Genomic DNA, 20,833 nt, shown 5'->3' on the forward strand with positions numbered 1-20,833 from the left:
AAGGAAATCAACAGGTATACTTAAGTAAGGTAATCAACAGGTATACTTAAGTAAGGAAATCAACAGGTATACTTAAGTAAGGAAATCAACAGGTATACTTAAGTAAGGAAATCAACAGGTATACTTAAGTAAAGAAATCAACAGGTATACTTAAGTAAGGAAATCAACAGGTATACTTAAGTAAGGAAATCAACAGGTATACTTAAGTAAGGAAAAAGGAAATCAACAGGCATAAGTTTGTCATATGAGGAGAGGTTCGTGTAAGTAATGTACATTTTGTTCGAGTAAGTAATGTTGTACATTTTGTATAAGAAGAGGTTCAAGTAAGTAATGTTGTGTATCAATATAAACTCAGTTTACAGCAGTAATCAATGTTGATTATGTGCACCTTTCATACACCATATGTAACATTCAATCTTGTTGGCTAAAAATCCCATCAGAAAATGTAACAGAACCATTCAGATTGAATCTAATGAAACAAGATTTTTTGGCCGTGCTGACCCGCTAGTGATAAGTGTAGCATAGCAAAGTGCAATCATCTGTGTGTCTCCGACAATGACAGGAATACTATGTGTACTAAATGACAAGAGAATAATTAGTTAGCCAATATTACATGTTTTAGATACACAGTAATAATAACATGTCTGAATGAATCTGAGCCAATGAAAACTCGATTTCGTTAATGATCAGAATATGAATGATGCTGAGTGAAGTAACTGAGCAATATCCTCCTAACAACACAACATTAGGTTTACCTTTAGTTTTGGTAGATTTAGTATCGGCACATTTGTTCTCTTCAGTCTCAGCAGTTTTCTTGGAATCTGCAAATACATAAAACTCATCGGAAAAAATGAAAAAAGAAAAATCAAGAAAAACTGAAAAAAGTGGACAAATTTTAGATTTTGAAAGCATTTTTGTTACATTACAAATAAATAATTTTATAGCAAAATGTATGTAACCTGGAAAAATGAACATTTCCTTGATAAAGAACAAAATCTCTGTCTCGCTGCTAACAGCTAAAGATGAATGATAACAAAGTGAAATTACATGTGAGAAACTGAGATATTTGGTGGATGACCTTTTGACCCAGTCAAACAATTAAAATTTCACTGCATGTCATCTATGTTATCGTTCACCCTCATCTCGTTAGAAAGTTATTATGTGATTTAATTACAATAAGACATTCCGCCAGCTAATTATTTTGTAATATTAATCAACCCAACATTCCAAAATGTGCAGTGTGCTATACAAATTGCATAAATATACAGTCTGTATCACACACCACAAAGTTGGGCACACAATGTGCGATGTGAACACGCTGTTTTTCGTACTTTCTGCGATCACATATTAACTGTATGTTCTACACTATGATGTACGTTTACCTGTGAAGTCACAATAGTGTAATAAGCATGTGTCTTCAATATTTACAACATATGGCCATATGATATTGGCTGAACATGACAAGTATGTGATAAATAGAGGTTACACAACAAGTGGTTGTTGGATATGGAATTTATTCCACATGAGTGAGTTATTTTTTTAAAGTTACAAAAGACATGAGCTTTAGCGATTGTCTTTTGTAACTTTTAGAAAATAACTTACCAGTGTGGAATAAATTCCATGTCCAACAACCATGTGTCGTGTGACCTGCTTCTACCACAATAATATCTGTCTTTAGCCGATAGAAATAAGACGAGGATAAGTACCAACAACAGTTTTGGCGTCAAGCGGCATAGCATGACGTCACTCAATTATTGATGACGTTGACAAATGATGACACGACACTGAGAAAGACGTAGTTCGGTCAAAGTTCATCGTGTCAGCCAATCAGAATGCGTACAGAGTTTATACCACGTGTGGTAAAATAAATTGTTTATCAACAGCTGCATCGTGTATTTGATACCCTGAGAGTTGAATAACACCGCCTATTGTGGTAGAAATACTATCATCATATGTCTATAGATCAAACTGGTCATATTTACCAGATTTTGGTGTAGTCTGGGAATGTAAACTAACAAACAGGTCATCTTTGTCCTTTGTTTTTTTCTTCACTTCTTCTCTTAAGTCTAAAACTGTTTGACTGTCAAAGAGAAAGCATTATAAAATCCTAATACTGGTAAGTAATTTATGTCTTTATCATTACAATCAACTAAGTAATTAGCAAGGTATTTAAGATATTTATGTATTTTCTTCAGAAAGCTACATTCAACCAGAGATCTTATACGTTTTGATTTAATTCAAAGTACAAGTAAAATTTTATTGTTTTTCTTAAATCTTGATTTTGTGGCTAATTGCTCCACATCAGAGCCATAATTAAGGGTCCCATTATTCCAAAAGTAACAGAAAAAGACCCTGACAATACCTATACAAGACTACCCATGAATGGCGGTTATGGTAGGAAGCCATACGTTAATCTTTCACCATGCTGATTTCTAGTAAAAGTGAAGTACATATGTATCTTGAAACATATCGGCGAATTTCGCTGAAAATACATTGCAAAATTGGAAAATATTTTATTTTATTTTAAGAATTTCCCAGATATTTTATTCGAATAACTGGAGGTCATGTACAATGTAAGATGTTGATGCAAAGACACAGAGTTGAAAAACAAAGATAAAGAAAGGAAAAATCGGGACTGCAGAATTTTATACATGTAACCGAAATATTTGAATAACCGTTATTTGATTAAGTGGAGTCCTCTGTACATGCTGTTGACACTGAGTAGATTTTGCTCTGTTGTACAAAACACTCTGCTTACCTTTTCTTCACTTCTACTGCAACATTATCCAAACATGCTGATGGTAGCTTCTTCTTCAACTCTTTGATAAATATCTGAAAATCAGATATAGATGCAGATGCTTTAGTCCTCTTAAATCTATAGTTAAAATTCGCTGATTAATATTTACATGGCTTTTACTAACTCTTTTACTAATTTACTCATTAAGAAATGAAGGTTAGTTGGTAGACTAAGAATTTTGTTATATAAAAAAATATTCAGCAAATAAATAAATATTTAAGTGAGAAACCAAGTCACCACAACCAGTTACAAGAAAAAGATGTGCCCCAATTACCTGTAGTCAGCTAACTTCTGGTGTCAAAGAAGCATAGCAACTATAGGGACTGGTAATATTGTTTGTTCATGTCACTCAAATGACATTGGCATGCAATTGGTTACATTTAAATTTTAACATTTTTTCTGTCAACCTCTTTCAAAAAGGACAGAAAGACAAGTTTAAAAATTGGAAAACAAAGAATGATGAAATGAGTGAAATAATGTGGAATAAAAGTTGACTTACCGTGGCGACATCCTCAAGCGTTCCCTTGTAGCTCTCCCCACACTTCACCACCATCGTGAACCCATGCTCAATTGAGTGTAAGTAAAACTTCATATCAATGACTGAAACAATTAGTTCACATAAACAACATGACATGTATAATATCTGCCAATACATGTAAATATAGCTTCATATGATATACAGTCCAATATGAGTCCATTCCTAACTCATATATTTAGCATATTTAAGGGTGATCGAAGCATAAGTCCTATCATGTTTTGGTAAAAATGATTTGAATGGTAATTAATAAAAAATACCAAATCTTATAAAATGACAGAGTTGATAACCTTAAATGTGGATATTTCTTAAGTTAAGCTGTAGTTATATATAAATATATATATATATACAGAGACCGGACAGAAGTATTCGGACAAACGAGTCGTGATGTATACCGCTAAATTTCGCGCGGCGCGTCAAAATCGAAATAAATCCAGTTTGGCGGCTTGGTTCGCGTCATCGTATACGTCATCGGAAAGATGACGTCATGCGTAATGTTGTGGCGGTAAAAATAAATTACGTCGTCTGCTGACGGAATCGCAGGAATTCACGGAAATAACATGGGTCGTCGTGGTAAAGAAGTGACATCAGGCTTAAGAAAAGCGGTCGTAGCGATGATAGAAGGTGGGATAAAACAAACAATTGTTGCAGATAGGTTAGGCATACCAAAATCTACAATTTCTGATATTTGGAAACGATATGTGAGACAAGGAAACATTGAAAATACACATCGATGTGGAAGGGCGCCATATTTGACAGATCGGGACCAGAGAAGGCTCTTAAAAGTTGTTCGCGGAAATAGGAGAAAAACGTTGGATGAAGTAACAGCCGAATTAAATGACTACAGGAACACTGTAAATGATGTACAGGTCAATAGTAGTAAAACGATTGACCGGAATTTAAAAAATCAGGGATACCGTAGAAGGGTAGTGAAGAAAACCATGGTCGTGTGTGAAGTCAATTTGAGGAAACGTGTGACATTTTGCTTTGATAAAAGAAATCTGACTGTAGAAAACTATTGGAAAGATGTTATTTTTTCTGATGAAAGTCAAATCGTGATCGGTAATGACAACAGAATTTTTATATGGAGGCGAAAAGACGAGGCATACCGGCCAGCCTGCATCTGTCCGCGGTCACACCGGAAACTTTCCATGATGATTTGGGGGTGTATTACCCATCATGGAGTTGGTACTGTTTGCAGTGTAAATGGAACCATCAATTCACTAAAATATATTGAAATTTTGGAAGAGAATTTGTGGCCAGTTTTAGCGAGACACTTCGCAAACCAAAACTACATTTTTCAACAGGACAATGCTCCGGTTCACAAGGCTCGTGTTGTGTCTGAATATTTTACAAACCATGGTATTCCCGTTTTAGAATGGCCCCCACTATGGCACGCCGTTTTGTCATAAAATACATAGATCTATAATACTTAAGGTCAAATCTTTATGACAAAACGGCGTGCCATACCCCACAAAGTCCTGATTTAAATATCATCGAAAATGTGTGGTTAAAACTTAAAATACGACTAAAATCAGTGGTCAACAACATCACTAATCAAACAGAACTTTTTGACGCAATACAAATCATCTGGCAAGGCATTGATGTAGAATACATTCAAGGTTTATACCAATCGATTCCCGATCGTCTGAAGGAAGTACGAAAGTCCAAGGGTCAGATCACCAAATATTAGGTCAGTATCAAAGCACATATATTTTTTATAAAGAGTTTTATTTTCCTAGCGAGATGTACACATGACGTTACGGCGGCCATTTTGTCCGAATACTTCTGTCCGGTAACAGTTATCTGTATATATATATATAATCAGGATTGTAGCAACGACGGGGGAATACCAAGGACATTCTGTTTATTTCTTTAGTTTATGCCGCATTCTACACGTGAATAAAATCACACACGAGGACCGCATAGTATTATCTTTGAGAGAAAAATCTGGATTCAAGCGCACGCTAGAAAATGTTTACAAATACAAGATGTAAGACTTATCTTCAGAAAGTGTTCAAAATTTGTAGCGTCACGTATACGTAGTTGTTTTCAATAACATCGGTAACATTATTTACCTCTTTGTAAAAGGATCGAAATGAAATCTTCGGAAATGGACCAAGGTATATATAACTTTCACAAACCGGTCAAAGCGGCAACTATAGTAGGCCTATAGATTCTAGACTAGTTTCACTTCAACATGACAACACATGTGTGTTGGTTGAACCTGAATGATTCACGCCTCTAGATAAACCCACTTCGTGAATGTGGCTTGAATGCGACCAAAGTCTGTGTGGTTACAAACACCGGAAATCGACAACACGCGGATCCTGGGCAGTTATTTATATAATTACATTTACCTAGATTAGTACACGTGCATGTGTACATATATACGTAGACGCATTGAAGTTCGAAAACCTCTAGACCTAGGTACCTTATATTCAGCATTTTCATGCCGCGTAAGAAGCCCTTTAGTTCAAAGCAAAAGAAGTTTCAGCTGCAAGACAAACGTCAAAGAAAGAAGGAAAGTATGTCAAAGTTTATCATTAACTTACAGTTATATTTTAGTTTAGTGGTTAGGACAGTAACCTGTTAATTACTGCTTCAGTTACGTAAACATTCTTTTCTGACTGTGATTTTTTATTGTTTCAAGTGATGCACTATGTGTAGGCAGGACTCACGGTGTGCCACCGCGGCCCAATAGGGGAAATAGGGGTTAATCCTTGAAATCACTACTTGTCATACAAGTTCTGTATACATGGATTGTATTACCAAATATTACCAGAAACATCATTGGGGGAAGGGGTTTGTTTGTATTTTATCTTATAACTATAAACTAAAAAAAAAAGAAATACAGTAACTTGCACCCTTCCTGTATATGATTTAACTTCTCTCACAACCTATATGCACGCCACTGCCAATCCACATAACCATTGATATTTGATGGTTTGTGTAAATATGATTTATAAGACCTGCAGGTTTATACAGTGGTGTTTGTCGTTTGCCTGTCAGTCCATCCCTCTGTCAGTCCATCTGTCCGTCAGTCCATCTGAACGTCAACAATTACCTTCTTCATAACTGCTTTATTTCATCAAATTTAACCAGTAGCATCAATTCTGATGGGGTGAGCTGGACTTGACCTTCTTTAGGATGGGGCCAAAAGGGGTAGAATGTACAAATAATCAGATTGACCATCTTTAGGGTGGGGCCAAAAGGGGTAGAATGTACAAATGATCAGATTGACCTTCTGTAGGATATGGGGCCAAAAGGGGTAGAATGTACAAATGATCAGATTGACCTTCTGAAGGATGGGGCCAAAAGGGGTAGAATGTACAAATGATCAGATTGACCTTCTGTAGGATGGGGCCAAAAGGGGTAGAATGTACAAATGATCAGATTGACCTTCTGTAGGATGGGGCAAAAAAGGGGTAGAATGTACAAATGATCAGATTGACCTTCTGTAGGATGGGGGCCAAAAGGGGTAGAATGTACAAATGATCAGATTGACCTTCTGTAGGGTGGGGCCAAAAGGGGTAGAATGTACAAGGGATCAGATTGACCTTCTGTAGATATGGGGCCAAAAGGGGTAGAATGTACAAATGATCAGATTGACCTTCTGTAGGATGGGGCCAAAAGGGGTAGAATGTACAAAAATCAGATTGACCTTCTTTAGGGTGGGGCCAAAAGGGGTGGAATGTACAAATGATCAGATTGACCTTCTGTAGGATGGGGCCAAAAGGGGTAGAATGTACAAAAATCAGATTGACCTTCTGTAGGATGGGGCCAAAAGGGGTAGAATGTACAAATGATCAGATTGACCTTCTGTAGGATGGGGCCAAAAGGGGTAGAATGTACAAATGATCAGATTGACGTTCTGTAGGATGGGGCCAAAAGGGGTAGAATGTACAAAAATCAGATTGACCTTCTTTAGGGTGGGGCCAAAAGGGGTGGAATGTACAAATGATCAGATTGACCTTCTGTAGGATATGGGGCCAAAAGGGGTAGAACGTACAAATGATCAGATTGACTTTCTGAAGGATGGGGCCAAAAGGGGTAGAATGTACAAATGATCAGATTGACCTTCTGTAGGATGGGGCCAAAAGGGGTAGAATGTACAAATGATCAGATTGATCTTCTGTAGGATGGGGCCAAAAGGGGTAGAATGTACAAATGATCAGATTGACCTTCTGTAGGATGGGACCAAAAGGGGTAGAATGTACAAATGATCAGATTGATCTTCTGTAGGATGGGGCCAAAAGGGGTAGAACGTACAAATGATCAGATTGACCTTCTGTAGGATGGGGCCAAAAGGGGTAGAATGTACAAATGATCAGATTGACCTTCTGTAGGATTGGGGCCAAAAGGGGTAGAATGTACAAATGATCAGATTGACCTGTAGGATGGGGCCAAAAGGGGTAGAATGTACAAATGATCAGATTGACCTTCTGTAGGATGGGGCCAAAAGGGGTAGAATGTACATATGATCAGATTGACCTTCTGTAGGATGGGACCAAAAGGGGTCATTGTGGCCATTTCCATCATTTAAACATAGCAATAATATTGAATTGGTAATTCTTATGGGGTGATATAATTTTGCCAATTGTACTATTTTTTGGGCTGACCAACTCCCGGGGGACTGCATGAGGAGCAGACTAGCTGGCAATGCCAAAAGGTTTCAATATCACTTTTTCCATATAGACTTACGTCTTCTTTGAATCTAGCATTCATATTGCATTTGTAGCATCTCTATGGAGTGTAGATTCAAAATTACACAGATGGATGGACAAATCCCTGGGGGCCTGAGGGAAGTACATGACCAAAATGTGTCAATTTAACAGACTATTCATTTAGATGACTCGTAAATGACTTCTTATGTGAAAATAAGTACCAGGTATTCAGGATATTCATACGATATGTATATAAGGTTACAATTGAGATTCTAAATTGTTCAGATGCATGATTCAAACCCTCTGGGAGCCTGAGGGTTAAACCAAAGTGGTCAGTTTGGTTAAAACACTTAACACAAGGTGAGTGATACAGGCCCTCTTGACCTCTTTTTAGGTCATGTGACTGAAGGTAATTTTAGCTTAAAAATGCTACTTCTCCATCCTTGGATGGATGATAACCAAATTTGTTTTGAAACATTATTCGGAAAGGCCAATCATATTTTGCATAAATGGGCCTGCTCTGACCCCTAGGGATTGAGGGGTGGGGCCCAAAAGGGGAAATTTTCTTAATTTTAGCGTTAAAATCCTACTTATCCTTCATCCTTGGATGGATTTCATCCATATTCGTTGTGAAACATCATTGGGGAGGGCAATCATATTTTGTATAAATGAGTTAGGTCCGACCCCAAGGAGCAGAGGGGCAGGGCCCCAAAAGTGGAAATTTTCTTAATTTTAGCTTAAAAACCCTACTACTCCTTCATCCTTGGATGGATGACAACCATATTTGGTTTGGAACATTGTTGGGAAAGGGCAATCATATTTTATTTTTTTATAAATGAGCCTGCTCCGACCCCTAGGGGCTGAATGGTGGGGCCCAAAAAGGGCAAATTTTCTTAATTTTAGCTTTAAAATTCTACTCCTATATCCTTGGATGGTGGGCAACCATATTTGGTTTGAATTATTGTTTGGAAAGGACAATCATATGTCATATAAATGAGTCTGCTCCAATCCCTAGGGGCTGAGGGGTGGGGTTTAAAAGGGGAAATTTTCTTAATTTTAGCACTAAAATCCTACACCTTGTTAACTCTTGAGTGGATTTTTTCCATATTTGGTGTGAAACTTCATTTGGGAAGGATAATCATATTTTATATAAACGAGTTAGGTCCAACCCCTGGGGACAGAGGGATGGGGCTCAGAAGGAGGAACTTTGATGAAATTTGACTTTAAAATCCTACTCATTCTTATACATGACTTTCTTCTATATTTGGTGTAAAAACATCATTAGGGAAGGACAATCATATTCTATATATAGATTTTGGTATTCCAAGATGGCCGCTGGCCCACTTCCTGTTTTCAGGTTTCGGTCTCCGATCTCAAGGAAAATTGGTCTATAGGGGTTTTAGGGATGGCAAACAACATGCAAACATTTTCGAAAAGATTTTGGTATTCCAAGATGGCTGCTGGGCCAACTTCCTGTTTTTATATTTCGGTCTCTGATTTCAATGAAATTAGTATAATGGGGTATTAAGAAGGTCACGAGGACCTGGCAAGTCGACTGTCACATCGGTCCTGGGAATACGTTTTTTGTCCGAGGATCATTTATATTTGAATGGAATATTTCTGGACCAGAATGTAGTTGATATGTTCATCTAACATATTCCACGATATTTTGGTGAACTTTCGCCTAAAAAGTAACTTTTGGTGAAAAAACAGTTGAGGCCATGAAGTGAACTACGTGAGCGACCACTACTCACCACTTACGTATTGTTACCTGGCGTACATTGTGCCTACTCTATGTATGTGACTCGCGTTTGGACTTACATTTTGTGTATATTGTGCATTCAATATCTTTCATTAATGATGCCTCCTGGATCCAATAGGAGTCGGAATAGAATAGTCGGACTTACAGAGCCAGGAGATAAGGAATCGGTGGAAGACTGTGTACAGACCATAGTAGGTTTTGTGAATGACAAACTAAATCTACCCTTAAGGGAAAGTGACAGACATATTGCCCATAGGCTCGGTAGGTTCGACGGCAGCACTCCACGGAATATCATTGTCAAATTTACTCACAGATGGAAGAAGGGCGAGATCATCCGTGCCCGGAAAGGACTTAAGGGGACAAAGATAGTGGTTTACGAAGACCTGACGCGATATAACCAACAGAGACTGAAGGATGCATATCAAGTGTGTCAAGAATTCATATAGTGTTGATGGCAAGCTATTTGTAATTCTCTCAGACGGAAAGACTCGCCGCAGACTCGCTTATGATACTCCGTAACTGAGAGTTATCTCCTAGATGACGCTAACTTCGTAAAAGGAAAGCCTGGTAATCGCGAGTAATAACTGTATAGGAACTGTGTGGAATGATCGGTCGGACATCAAACGTCAGAATGCTCTGACTACCGATCATGCAACTGTGTTATATAAACTCAGTTTGCCTCGCGAATGTAAATATTAACACATGTGTTTCGTTTCCTTTTCATAATGTGTGTATTGTGTGAGATTGGATATATATATATATTCCGTGTGAATGGATTTTTATTTGGAAAATAATATTCTTGATATAAGATAAGCCGATTATCATTATAAATCGTAGTAAGACTGCTTAGATTTTAGCAAATTTTCCAAAAAATAATTCTTGTTGTTTTTCTACGTCTTCCTTCTATGATATTAAATTATATTTCTTTAGTACCTAGTACTGAATCGCGAAGAATACCGAAGGGTGATCGGTAGCCTTCGTGTTTTTCCGTAAACGGGCAACGGCTGCCGATCTTCTTTCAAGCGTTTCCGCGATCTTGCTTAATATTTGAAAATATGTGGAAATAAAGTAACTTATTTTACATGCGGTCGGTCTTTAAGTACCAAAGTTGTTTATACAGACTTATCGTAGGCTGCTGCATCATAATGTTGTAGATCTACTTTTTTTTAAAAATATAAATAAATTATTTTGGGCCTTTAGAATAAGAGTTCGCATAACCGAGATTTTTAATGTTCAGAACTTCCGGTATTGAGTAATTGGTATTTACACATTGTTTTGCAGATCTTTGATATGCCTAATGTGATAATATGCTTCCTAGCTGTTTTATATGACGTAAGTGCTGAGTGGTGGTCTGTTTATTTGACCCATGTTTATGTATGTGTTTTTATTTCTCTTTCTATTTCTTTCTTTCTTCTTCTCTTCTCGAGGTGGGGGTGTTGTCAAACTTGAAAATGGGATTAACCATGCCACCTTACATTTTTTATGTGACGATTTAAGAAGCATGAATTCCATTAAACTTTCAAAAAGACGGCTTACAGATCAAGGAAGTAGGGGAAAATATCAAATCGTTTTTAATTGTGGGTTTCAAATAGACTTTTATGTATAAACAATATTTATATGAATGGAATCAAGATATTATCTGCCAATTGTCAGGGGCTAGGCGATAGGCTAAAACGGAAAGATGTTTTTACTTTTTTGAGGGAAAAACAATATAATATCTACTGTCTTCAAGACACTCATTTTACCCAAGAACAAGAAAATATAATACAGAATGAGTGGGGATATGACTGTTTTTTTAATTCCTTTAAATCTAATGCAAGGGGGGAAACAGTGCTTATAAATAACAATTTTGAATTTAAGGTGTTAAAGGAGAAAAAAGACTTGTCTGGTAATTTTTTAGCTCTTGATATGACCATAGAAGGTAGGAATGTAACTTTGATTACAGTGTATGGACCAAACACAGACAATCCCACTTTTTATGATAGAATAGAGGATACACTCTATGAGTTCAAGAATGACAGCTATATTATTTGTGGAGATTTTAACCTAGTACTTGATCCTGAAATAGATTGTGACAAAAGTTATAAAAATATTAATAACCCGAAGGCTCGTATGAGATTGTTGGATATTATTGAAAACTTTGACTTGATTGATGTTTTTAGAGAACAGCATACTGATATTTCTATATATACTTGGCGGAGAAATAGACCTGTTAAACAAGCCAGATAAAATTTCTTTTTAGTATCAGGAAATTTACTATCAAGTGTAGGGGAGGCAACCATTGAACCAGGTTACAGATCTGATCATTCTTTTCCAAAAATTGTATTAAAGGATTTGTGCAGTCAAAAATAATAATTTCAGTTTATGCTGAAAATGGCTTTATGAGACCGTGTAGAAACCTCTCCGTGCCGCGCGCGACCGGAATAACCTGTAAACCGCCCATATCGAGGTCAAATTTTCTGACCGCCCGATTATGCATATTTTCTAGCCCTAAACCGTGTGACGTCACAATAGTCCGTGGCTTATAGCTGTACTTTAACTGATGTGCTATCACTTACATCGACGGTCACAGGAAAAGCCGATCAAAGATTTTTTTATGATTACTTTTGAGTGAAGTTAATCGTTACACAATAACGTTGTCTCGAATATAAATAACTAAAAGAGTGAAATTCGATGTTTCAAATACTCTAATTTATGCTCTAATTGCAGGTATCTTCGTGTAATTATGAAAGAAAATCCACACAGAAATAACAGTTTCCGATTTTTTGTTGAGGAGTTCAGCAACGAATACGCTTTAATTAAATAATATTTTTTCTGTAGTCTGTATCTTTGATACATTGTGAATTGCAAAGTTTGTGACTGTAGAATGAAATTTTACGTAACAATTGAAAAAAATCCTTGATTAAAGCATCAAGGATATGATGCTTGACATACGTACACACCGATGATTTATCATTACAAACATTGTGTTGTGTGTTGCTAACCGAATAAATCGAGATACACTTATTACATTACCGTTAAACGTTTCAACATGTGGTAGAAAGAATTTACTTTTGATATTATAAAAGATCTAAATATTGAGATATTAAGCAAAACAAACTATTTTTTCAGACCGTGCAGTCGCTTTCAATTTTTAATCGATATATACGAGTAGATACACCGACATTATAGATATATAATTAGCCATGCCTTTGGTTTGATGGTTATGTAATACCTTGACCAGGATGTTATTTACCTGTACACAACGCCATTCATCGAACTCACCTGTAATTACCTGGCCTCGGGCAATTTGCTATTCGGTGGACTATATCGGGTATTTGCTATTGTCTTACTGTCAATCAGGTTAGGACATCCGTTAATTGGATTGTGATTTGAATTATGGAAACCCCGTACATCTATGCTCTAGTTTTTTTTTATTGTCACCTCCATTTTTAAAATGAAGATGTAAAAGCAAATGGAAATAAAATATACCTGATCATACCTAGGAATACATATTACATACACATATATATATGTCGCACGCAGGTAAAACAAAAATGGAAGGTGACTTATTCAGAAACAAAAATGGTTTTAAGAACTTGTTCAACTAAAGGTTTAACCTTAAAAATTATTCCAGTCTAGACTGTAATTACGGAATCGTGGCATATATCAATCTCCAGTAATTTCTAAGGTATTAGTAAAAATTCTAAGCATGTATTTTCACCGTTTCGAATCTTAATGTACATGTATAGTCATACAAGAAGGGTTACAATATTATCACACTAAATATACTTATTTAAATATCACTTAGTATATTTTTTTAAATCTACAAGATATTATGCCTGTATACGAGTAATTTCAATTTTCATTTGAACACTGTATGTGGTTACTTTTTGGATTATACGATAAATGTTCATACATCATACTATTAAATCTCGGTATGATATACAAAACGGTCGACAATGAATATACTATTTTAAGGATTTAGTATAATTTTGAAATAATGAATTTAAATCTACACTTAAACTGTAATATAGGAACGTATATCAGAAATACCATTGATGTATTTCTGCTTTTTAGTAAACGTTATGGATAAAGTTTCAAATGCAACAATATAGATATACATATTATTTTCGGTATAAGTTCGGTACTGTAACTCCAATATCACATAACTGATAACCGTCCACATTTTATTTTTACTCAAAAACTGTGCCGTGTTTAATTTGCTTCGTTATAGCAGAAGTTTGAATGAAATAAAAACACGGATTCTAGATATATTCATGCTAAATTTTGGGATTTTACTCGTAAAAAGATAGTGTTACATTATACTTTTTTTTATTACACTGAAATTTACATCATATGCTATCTAAATCTCAGTCCAGACTGATCCGAACATCATTTTGATATCGCTATCAAATTGGACTGATTATCTAATCTAAAGTTATATATATGCTTGTTTGAATTTTTGAAGTGGTGTAAATGGAATGTTTTGAAACTGAAAATATCTACATCATAAAGCTAGAATAACCATTTACTCGAAAAACTCAAATTGTAGATCTAACGTATACGTATATATGCTGTATACATGTATAGTACTAGGCTTACCTTGTGTAGCCGCGGACTACTCTGACATCACAAGACCACGTGACCACCTAGCTCATTATCTCTGAACCGTAGTCGACACTACCCGTAAATCACGACCAAAACCAACCGATAGCGCTAAAAGCTAGGCGATTCGTTGGGTGGGACTTAATTTTTCATTCATCAAAAGCAATATCCTGACGTATTATCAAAAAAAAATTTGGCTGCACAAATTCTTTAAAATTTAATGAGTTTAAAAAGGGGAAGGGATTATGGAAATTTAACAACTCGCTCTTATATGACATTGAATTTCTCAATACTATCAATGAAACAATTAAGAAAATTAAATTACAATATTGTCTTCCTATTTATAACATTGAACAAATTGATGAAATACCTAATTCAGACTTACAGTTCATCATCAACGATCAGTTATTTTTAGAAACATTACTTATGGAAATAAGAGGTAAGTCAATATCATATTCATCTTACAAGAAAAAGCAGAGTTGTGCTAGAGAAATGAATCTAATAAATGAGATACAAGACTTGGAAAATAAAAATGATTTAGATCTAGATAAGAGACAAGAAAAAAAAACTGAATTAGAAAAAATTAGATCCTATAGGATAAAAGGAAGTATAATACGAGCTAAAGCATTATGGATTGATGAAGGGGAAAAACCAACAAATTACTTTTTTAACTTGGAAAATAGACAGTTAGGAATATTTTGAACGAAGTGAAAGATTTTTATGAACAATTGTACTCCATTGATGAGAATGTTGAAGATGTAGTTTTAGATGATTTTCTAGATGGATTAGATGTTCCGAGACTAAACATGACTGAGTCAGCAAATTTGGAAGGGTTCATTACATTAAAAGAAGCTTCACAGACTCTGAAAAATATGAAAAATAATAAAAGTCCTGGCTCGGATGGTTTTACTTCTGAATTTTTTAAATGCTTCTGGAAACAACTAGGTACTTTTGTTACTCGAGCACTGAACTATGGTTTTTTAATTGACGAGTTATCGATCACACAGCGATTAGGAATAATTACATGTATACCTAAGGCAAATAAGTCAAAAATTTTTATAAAAAATTGGAGACCTATTTCATTGTTAAATATTGTGTATAAAATTGCCTCGGGTTCAATTGCTAGTAGAATTAAAGTATTTTTAAATCAATTAATTAATTCCGATCAGACAGGTTTCATATCAGGACGTTATGTAGGGGAGAATACTCGTTTGGTTTATGATATTATGCAATATACTGAAGAGAATAATATTCCAGGAATGCTATTAATGGTTGATTTTGAAAAAGCTTTTGATTCTGTCAGCTGGAAATTCATAGATGAAGTTTTTAGATATTTTGGCTCTGGAAATGATATTAGAAAATGGATAAAAATCTTTTCATTCTAATATAAGTTCTGCCATAAACCAGGGGGGTAATTTGTCTCCTATTTTTAAAATTAATCGTGGCTGTCGACAAAGTGACCCTATCGCTCCATACATTTTTATTCTATGTGCTGAAATATTGGCAATTCGCATTAGAAATAACAGAAATATTACTGGAATAAATATTAATAACTGTCCTATCTTGAACTCACAGTATGCAGATTATACCTCAATAATATTAGATGGTTCAGAAAAATCTTTGAAAGGGGCTGTTGATGAATTAAATAGCTATGCGAAAATTTCGGGTCTAAAAATAAATTTGGGTAAAACTGAAGTAGTCTGGATAGGTAGTAAAAAGTATAGCCAAGACGTTCTCATTCCAAATATGAATCTTAGATGGGGAGTAGATAAATTTACACTTCTTGGTATAGATTTTCATGTTGATCTTAGTAGAATTCCAAAAATGAATTTTGATAAGAAATTAGTTAAACTTGAATCAATTATAAAAAGTTGGAGTAGACGTTTACTCACACCGATAGGAAGGATACATGTTATTAAATCGCTATTGATATCACAAATGAATCACCTTTTTATTTCCTTGCCTAACCCTTCGGCAAATTTCATTAAGCAACTGAATACAATTCTGTTCAACTTTTTATGGAATAGCAAAATTGATAAGATTAAAAGAGATGTAATAATCCAGCAATACCAGGAAGGTGGGCTAAAAATGGTTCATTTATCATCATATATTGAGTCTCTTAAGATAAGTTGGATCAGAAGAATTTTTATGTCGGAGAGTAAGTGGTTAAGTATACTGAAATCAGATATAAGCTTGAACTTATTGGCCAATTCTGGCAAAGAGTATTTAAAACAAATAAATAGCAACTAGAAATTGTCATAGACAATTTGGCGGGCTTTTCACTATATTTAGTTTACAATACCGTCATTGCCAGGTAAGTTAAGAACTAGGTAATGCATGGGTTTTGAAGTTGTAACCAATAAATGACCTTGACTTTCAGCCCTGAATAAAAGTGTTTTAGTGAAGATCTGCATGAAGTTTGATCAGCCGAAGAGAACTCTCATCTTAATCCAATATTTCCAAATTCATTTGAGCAAATGATAACGAGATCGAATGCGCCTTAACGTCATCTGACTTGCGGTGTTGTTAAGTATATATACCCCGGTATGTATATTTAAACTCTGGACCCCTGTGACCTTTAACGTATGAAGACTCTTATCATTTAGGTTATTGTTGAGTCATTTAAAGATTTGAACATATATGACTCATGTGACCTTGAATATGGGTCAAGGTCATTCCTAGTATCTGACTTTATAGCCCATCCCCTGGACATCTTATATATGAAATATGAAGATCCTAGACCTTATAGAACTTCAGGAGAAAAGTTTTCAAGTTTATTGTTAAAAACAGCACCTTTAACATTTGACCCTTACCGAAAACCGGAAGTTGCCATTTTTTGTAATAACATGTAGAGAGAAAAAGTTTTACGCTTAAGATTATCTGCAAAAAATATTATTGGATGAAATCTGTGAAAAGAACTGTTAGATAGGTATAAGCATTTTTAAATTTTAAGATATGACGTCATAGCGGCCATTTTGTTTTTTTGATGAAGATGAAAATCATATCTAACGTTAGAGAACATTAGAGGGGTCTTTTCTATAGCAATTGCAGACTATATTAGTCATTCAGTTCGACAATATATAATGTTAAACATTTTGGCGGGAATTTAGCAAAGATCAAAGGATTGTTCAAAATGGCATACAGCATTAACCGGAAGTACTACTGAAAAATAAAAGACACCAAATTCATCAGAATGACATTCTACATCGATATATAAAAAGAAATTTCGCAAAATCAAAAAAATAAAAATTCATGAACTTTGACCTCATAGCGAACTTTTTTGTTTGACCTTTGACCTAATTGCTGTAATTGAATAAAAGTTAGTCTTTTATACGATCTACATAAAACATCAAAAATATTTGCTGTATCTTAAACGGTTTTTGAGTTATGGCTGTTTTAAACTTTTTAGGTATGACGTCATGGCGGCCATCTTGGTTTTTTTATACCTACTGAAAAATGTTGCGGTCACCCCTTCAACTCATGCCATACAATATAACAATAAGGCCATTGGCATTCCTCTTACCATTTTAAAGATCTTTTTGACACAAAAAAAGTGTAGAAGAAGAATAATAATAATAATAAAAAACAGAACAAAAACAATAGGTCTTTTCACCACATGGTGAAAAGCCCTAAAAATCAGTTTTGGGTAGATGTTTTTAATGCATGGTATAATTTAAGAACAAAAATAGATAAGTTAAGAGTAGCCAATCCTTATTTAAGACGCCATTATGGTTTAACAATGATCTATCTGTTGGAAATAAAGCAGTATTTTATCGGAAATGGTTTGAAAAGGGAATGATGATAATTAATGATCTATTGAAAAACAATATAGATTGTTCCTTTTTTTCATTTAATGAATTCTGTGTTAAACATGACGCAATAACAAATTTTTTGGAATACCATGGGTTTATTACTAAGATTAAAGAAGTACTTGAACAATTTTCATTTCCCATTTGAAACACTACTATATCCGTTTGTTCCATTACACCTTGAAATAATACTAAGGAAGAAAAAGGGTTCCAAAGACTTTTATAATGTACTTAAAGCAAACAACTGTCAAATAACTTCCCAAATTAAATGGGGTTTAAATTTTGATTATAACCATGATACTTTGGGACCGATCGGTCAACAAGATGGCCGACAGGCGGCCATCTTGGATTTTGATAGTTAAAGTTTGTTACCGCTATTTCTCAAAAAGTTTAGAAGGGATCTTTCTCAAATTTCATATATAGGTTCCCCTAGGGTCCTTGTTTTGCATATTGCATTTTGGGACCGATCGGTGAAAAAGATGTCCAACAGGCGGCCATGTTGGATTTTGATAGTTAAAGTTTGTTACTGCTATTTCTCAAAAAGTGCTGAAAGGATGTGTCTCAAATTTCATATGTAGGTTCCCCTAGGACCCTAGTTGTGCATATTGCATTTTGGGACCGATCGGTCAACAAGATGGCCGACAGGATTTGATAGTTAAAGTTTGTTACCACTATTTCTCATAATGTTTAGAAGGGATCTTTCTCAAATTTCATATGTAGGTTCCCCTAGGACCCAAGTTGTGCATATTGCATTTTGGGACCGATCGGTCAACAAAAAGGCGTCAGTCGGCCATCTTGGATTTTGAAATTTGAAGTTTGTTACCGCTATTTCATAAAAAGTGGAGAAGGGATCTTTCTCAAATTTCATATACAGATTCCCCTAGGACCCTAGTTGTGCATATAAGAAGTTCATAAAAAGTTTAGAAGGGATCTTTCTCAAATTTCATATATAGGTTCCCCTAGGGTCCTTGTTTTGCATATTGCATTTTGGGACCGATCGGTGAACAAGATGGCCAACAGGCAGCCATCTTGGATTTTAATAGTTAAAGTTTGTTACTGCTATTTCTCAAAAAGTGCTGAAAGGATGTGTCTCAAATTTCATATGTAGCTTTCCCTAGGACCCTAGTTGTGCATAATGACCGATCGGTCAACAAGATGGCCGACAGGCGGCCATCTTGGATTTTGATAGTTAAAGTTTGTTACCGCTATTTCTCAAAATGTTTAGAAGGGATCTTTTTCAAATTTCACATGTAGGTTCCCCTAGGGTCCTTGTTTTGCATATTGCATTTTGGGACCGTGCATTTTGGGACCGATCGGCGAACAACGTGGCCAACAGGCGGCCATCTTGGATTTTGATAGTTAAAGTTTGTTACTGCTATTTCTCAAAAAGTGCTGAAAGGATGTGTCTCAAATTTCATATGTAGCTTTCCCTAGGACCCTAGTAGTGCATAATGCATTTTGGGACGGATCGGTCAACAAGATGGCCGACAGGCGGCCATCTTGGATTTTGATAGTTAAAGTTTGTTACCGCTATTTCTCAAAATGTTTAGAAGGGATCTTTCTCAAATTTCATATATAGGTTCCCCTAGGGTCCTTATTTTGCATATTGCATTTTGGGACCGATCGATGAACAAGATGGCCAACAGGCGGCCATCTTGGATTTTGATAATTAAAGTTTGTTACCGCTATTTCTCAAAAAGTGCTGACGGGATGTGTCTCAAATTTCATATGTAGGTTCCCCTAGGACCCTAGTTGTGCATATTGCATTTTGGGACCGATCGGTCAACAAGATGGCCGACAGGCGGCCGTCTTGGATTTTGATAGTTAAAGTTTGTTACCGCTATTTCTCAAAAAGTTTAGAAGGGATCTTTCTCAAATTTCATATATAGGTTCCCCTAGGGTCCTTGTTTTGCATATTGCATTTTGGGACCGATCGGTGAACAAGATGGCCAACAGGCGGCCATCTTGGATTTTGCTAAGTAAAGTTTGTTACTGCTATTTCTCAAAAAGTGCTGAAAGGATGTGTCTCAAATTTCATATGTAGGTTCCCCTAGGACCCTAGTTGTGCATATTGCATTTTGGGACCGATCGGTCAACGAGATGGCCGACAGTCGGCCATCTTGGATTTTGATAGTTGAAGTTTGTTACCGCTATTTCTCAAAAAGTGCAGAAGGGATCTTTCTCAAATTTCATATACAGGTTCCCCTAGGACCCTAGTTGTGCATATTGCATTTTGGGACTGATCGGTCAACAAGATGGCCGACAGGCGGCCATCTTGGATTTTGATAGTTAAAGTTTGTTACCGCTATTTCTCAAAATGTTTAGAAGGGATCTTTCTCAAATTTCATATACAGGTTTCCCTAGGGTCCTTGTTTTGCATATTGCATTTTGGGACCGATCGGCGAACAACGTGGCCAACAGGCGGCCATCTTGGATTTTGATAGTTAAAGTTTGTTACTGCTATTTCTCAAAAAGTGCTGAAAGGATGTGTCTCAAATTTCATATGTAGCTTTCCCTAGGACCCTAGTTGTGCATATTGCATTTTGGGACCGATCGGTCAACAAGATGGCCGACAGGCGGCCATCTTGGATTTTGATAGTTAAAGTTTGTTACCGCTATTTCTCAAAAAGCTTAGAAGGGATCTTTCTCAAATTTCATATATAGGTTCCCCTTGGG

The 20,833-nt window shown here is 35.7% G+C and overlaps 2 protein-coding genes across 2 annotated transcripts in view; one reads left to right on the top strand and one right to left on the bottom strand.

The window, feature by feature from the left end:
* Positions 1-427: 427 nt before the first annotated feature.
* LOC138321966 (uncharacterized) lies at positions 428-5,574 on the bottom strand. The gene is made up of 5 exons (XM_069266020.1): positions 5,411-5,574; positions 3,297-3,397; positions 2,759-2,832; positions 1,983-2,080; positions 428-821 (listed from the first exon to the last, which is right to left on the bottom strand). Exons 2-5 carry the CDS (start codon positions 3,387-3,389, stop codon positions 619-621), a joined length of 468 nt encoding a protein of 155 aa, XP_069122121.1. The 5' UTR covers positions 3,390-3,397; positions 5,411-5,574; the 3' UTR covers positions 428-618.
* Positions 5,575-5,636: 62 nt separating this feature from the next.
* Positions 5,637-20,833, top strand: part of LOC138322345 (guanine nucleotide-binding protein-like 1) — a 109,946-nt gene continuing 94,749 nt past the window's right edge. The window contains exon 1 of the mRNA XM_069266384.1: positions 5,637-5,860. Within this exon, the coding sequence (XP_069122485.1) occupies positions 5,785-5,860 (76 nt within the window). The 5' untranslated portion in view covers positions 5,637-5,784. The remainder of the gene's footprint in view (positions 5,861-20,833) is intronic.

The sequence above is a fragment of the Argopecten irradians genome, chromosome 4 (assembly GCF_041381155.1).
Source record: "Argopecten irradians isolate NY chromosome 4, Ai_NY, whole genome shotgun sequence".
Taxonomy (NCBI): domain Eukaryota; kingdom Metazoa; phylum Mollusca; class Bivalvia; order Pectinida; family Pectinidae; genus Argopecten; species Argopecten irradians.